Here is a 3,890-nt window from a genome sequence, read left to right as displayed (position 1 = left end):
AACTTTATATAGATCGCGAGAAGGTCATCGGTCAGCATTTTCATTAAACAATAACATCGATCAGCGCACAACGCATAACAGAATTATTTATTTTTATTTTCCGTAAAACCACTAACAGAGATAATACGTGTATTCCTATCTGCAATGTATAGAGATAATACGTACGCATATGCATATAAATCTGTGACACGCGATCCTTGATTAATTAAAAAACGGATCGGAGTAATCGATGGAATCGAATTAAAATGCAGTAACATTCAACGTTTATTTATTCACCTGCCGAGGCATTACACTTTGGAGCGGCGTCCAAACGGAAGGAGATATTCGGGGATCGACATGAATGGGTAGATCATCGATAAATTAGGCTGTCAGTAATTAGGCTAGCACTCCTGCAGGGTGACACAAGCTCCAACCGAGTTTCTCACGAATCCTGGCTTGCACTGGCAGCCGATAATGCAGTTCTAAATCGATACCAAAGAAATCGGGATTAATCGTCTAGACTGCGTCGAAAGAATGTTTGTCGCTCGCTTCGAACATCGTACTAACATAAGTGCAGGCGTACGGATCGGGTTGACTGCAAGTGGGTTCGCAAGCTGTCCCGCAGACATTGTACTCCTGATTCACGGGACACTCCTCTCCATTCGAACCTTGAAGAAAATCATACGTGTTGAAGAAGATCTGTGACCCTCTGGCCACGCTCGGCCGTTTCATGCGAGTTATACTAAGCTCACCGGGGGCACCCGCAACGGTAAGTACAATTTATAATCATTATACCGCGGATTTTTATGCAAAATACAAAATGATCCGCGTCGATTACAAGATACGGAGGCTGCGCAGATATTTCTTGCTTTATTTAAATATTTGATCGAGCTAGAAGTAAAATAACAGTATCTTTTCGTTCTTTTCACGTTCATTTTTTCATTCTTTTCGCGGACTTTTATGCAAAATAAAAAATGATCCGCGTCGATTACAAGATACGGAAGCTGCACAGATATTTCTTGATTTATTTAAATATTTGATCGACCTAGAAATAAAATAACAGTATCTTTTCGTTCTTTTTACGTTCATTTTTTCATTCTTTTCGCGGACTTTTATGCAAAATCGAAATGATCCGCGTCGATTACAAGATACGGAAGCTGCGCAGATATTTCTTGCTTTATTTAAATATTTGATCGACCTAGAAATAAAACAGTAACTTTTCGTTCTTTTTACGTTCATTTTTTCATTCTTTTCGCGGACTTTTATGCAAAATAAAAATGATCCGCGTCGATTACAAGATATAGAAGCTGCGTAGAGAATTCTTGCTTTATTTAAATATTTGATCGAGCTGGAAATAAAACGACAGTATTGTTTCGTTCTTTTCACGTTCATTTTTTCATTCTTTTCGCGGACTTTTATGCAGAATAAAAAATGATCCGTGTCGATTACAAGATACGGAAGCTGCGCAGATGTTTCTTGCTTTATTTGAATATTTGATCGAGCTGGAAATAAGACAACGGTATTGTTTCATTCTTTGAATGTTGATTTTTTCATTGTTTTCGCGGACTTTTATGCAAAATCGAAATGATCCGCGTCGATTACAAGATGCGAAAGCTGCGCAGATATTTCTTGCTTTATTTAAATACTTGATCGAGCTGGAAATAAAATAACAGTATCTTTTCACGTTCATGTTTTCATCCTTTCCCTCTTAAATGCACAAAATCCGCAGTCTAATAATCATCCTTCGACCGATCAGTTTTACTTACTAGCGGAAAACGCTGCGAGAACAGCGAGCAGAACGAAGACGAAACGAGACATTGCGGCACTGTTTCCTAGACAATTTTATAACATGCACTGATATCGGCGGGAACTAGTTCTCTCTTATATATAGCGCATCTATCTGCATCTATCGCGGTGTCGTAAGATGGACAACGATCGGCGTCTTCGTTTCACAAACACATCGACCTCCCGGATTGTACAGCGAACCGAATCATTTTTACCGAGGTTGTCTTGGCGTAGAAAAAGTTATTATCGCTGATAGTACGTACATTCGATCTTTGCGCGTATTCAAGGGGTTGGAAAGGGTTATCTGTGATCGCGGCTGCGTAAAAATACGAAGCACTTTCTCGATGCTCTTCTCTGATGCGTTTTGATCGCCACGAATCAAACCGAGGAGGTTTTATCCGAGATCATTTATGATTTCGATTCAGCCCAATCCGCGTTGCGAATTTTCTTATATCTACGAAGTTCGCCAGGACAGAATAAAACAGAATAACATTGAAATGCGTTGAAATTCAGCGTTTATTTATTCCCAGCCGAGACATTACTCTTTGGAGGAGCGTCCGGGCAGAACGAGACATTCGTAGATCATTCGTAGATGAGCTGGTCGTCGATAAATTAGGCAGACCGTTGCCAGGAACGCTAACAGCTTCCCGGACTGACGCAAACTCCGCCGGAGCTTCTCAGGAATCCTGGCTTACACTGGCAGCCGATTACGCATTGCTAAACGGATAAGCAAAGAAATCAGGATTAATCGTTCGGTCTGTGTCGAGAGAAAAATGCTCGCTCGAACATTATTATATTCTACCAACCATAGTGCAGATCTGCGGCGACGGGTTGCTGCAAGAGGGTTCGCAAGCTGACCCGCAGGAATTGAACTGCTCGTTCTCGCCGCACTGCTGTCCATACGAACCTTAAAGAAGATTACACGCGTTGGAGAATATCCGTGATCCTCGGGCCACGATTAGGCCACTTTCAGACGGGTCACGTTGAGTCCACTCGGGACAATTTCAACGCCGAACCTACCGCGGTGAAAATGACCTTATTCTGCGATTCTGTCGAGTTTAAAGACTCTTTCGCGGAAAATGCTCGAATAGATTACATTACTGGAGCAAGCAATTATTATTTATTCGAGCATTTTCCATGGAAGAGTCTTCTAAACTTTACGTTAACAATTTAATTGCCGCGTCGCTCGCATGTCGCTGACGGAATTATTTACTCAGATTTCAGTATAATTTATATCACATCTTCCTAATTTTATTAGGCTCTGCGAAACGTAAGAATGTCGACGAAGTAATTTTAATTTTTTACTAAATAAGAAACTTTCATTTTATTTAATCTTCGAGGTCAAAGGCGCGGCGGTCAAAGTGTCAACGATCGCGCGTCCGTCGAACGCCCAATCGGGCCGGCTCGAACTGTGTCACTTACCAGCACTGAACACTGCCAGAACGGCGAAGAGGATGAAGAATGAACGAGTCATGGTAGCACTGGATCCTAGATAGCTCGTAATCGGCACTGAAACTAGCGGAAACTAGCTGGCTCTTATATAGCGTCGATACGTCGGTCTATCGTTACGTCGATTGCGCCGTCGTCAGGCGAGAAACAATCAGCACACTCGTTTCCCAAGCGCATCCATTCGGAATCATTTTTTCCCCGAGAATTTCCTTGTGTGCTAAAATTATTATCGCAGGCGATCCTTACGTATATACATACGTACATGCATACGTGTGTGCATTTGGTGTGTGCGTGGTATCAGCGGTTAGCGGGGCCAGCTTTGTTCGAGGAACTATAAAGTATACGGGCCGTTTCCGGGGGAGCATATGGCGGGACAAGGCGTTGAACTATTTCATTTACCGCTACTGTGTTCGGCCCGCCGCGGTTCTCTCGAGAAGCTGAAAGACTCTCTCCCGATCTGCGGGGTTCGCGCGTTTTTGTCCTCGCGAGTCAAACTCGAGGGGTGCGCGCCCAAGGCTCGGGGTCGGGGCTGAATTTTGGGGATGTACTCCGTGTTTAGCGGCGATGAATGCCTCCGAGCTTATAGGTGTCTCGTTACCGAACTCTGTCAATATTTTCATCGTCGCAACTGCTCGGGGAACATAAATCTGCGACGATTTATAAGCATCGGCGTCCAC

At 43.2% G+C, this 3,890-nt stretch overlaps 2 protein-coding genes across 2 annotated transcripts; both read right to left on the bottom strand.

Annotated features, from left to right (window-relative positions):
• Positions 1 to 246: 246 nt before the first annotated feature.
• LOC117229161 (chymotrypsin inhibitor) lies at positions 247 to 1,854 on the bottom strand. Its single transcript, XM_033485402.2, has 3 exons — positions 1,746 to 1,854; positions 547 to 647; positions 247 to 461 (listed from the first exon to the last, which is right to left on the bottom strand). Exons 1-3 carry the CDS (start codon positions 1,795 to 1,797, stop codon positions 381 to 383), a joined length of 234 nt encoding a protein of 77 aa, XP_033341293.1. The 5' UTR covers positions 1,798 to 1,854; the 3' UTR covers positions 247 to 380.
• A 408-nt stretch (positions 1,855 to 2,262) lies between these two features.
• On the bottom strand, positions 2,263 to 3,332 carry LOC117229152 (chymotrypsin inhibitor). The gene is made up of 3 exons (XM_033485391.2): positions 3,187 to 3,332; positions 2,571 to 2,671; positions 2,263 to 2,481 (listed from the first exon to the last, which is right to left on the bottom strand). The coding sequence occupies exons 1-3, from the start codon at positions 3,236 to 3,238 to the stop codon at positions 2,401 to 2,403; spliced, it is 234 nt and encodes a 77-aa protein (XP_033341282.1). The 5' UTR covers positions 3,239 to 3,332; the 3' UTR covers positions 2,263 to 2,400.
• Between the last annotated feature and the right edge of the window lie 558 nt (positions 3,333 to 3,890).

Source organism: Megalopta genalis, chromosome 15 (assembly GCF_051020955.1).
Source record: "Megalopta genalis isolate 19385.01 chromosome 15, iyMegGena1_principal, whole genome shotgun sequence".
In the NCBI taxonomy this organism is placed as follows: Eukaryota; Metazoa; Arthropoda; class Insecta; order Hymenoptera; family Halictidae; genus Megalopta; species Megalopta genalis.
The sequence above is the reverse complement of the archived record's forward strand: the minus strand, read 5'-3'. Positions and strand labels throughout refer to the sequence as shown.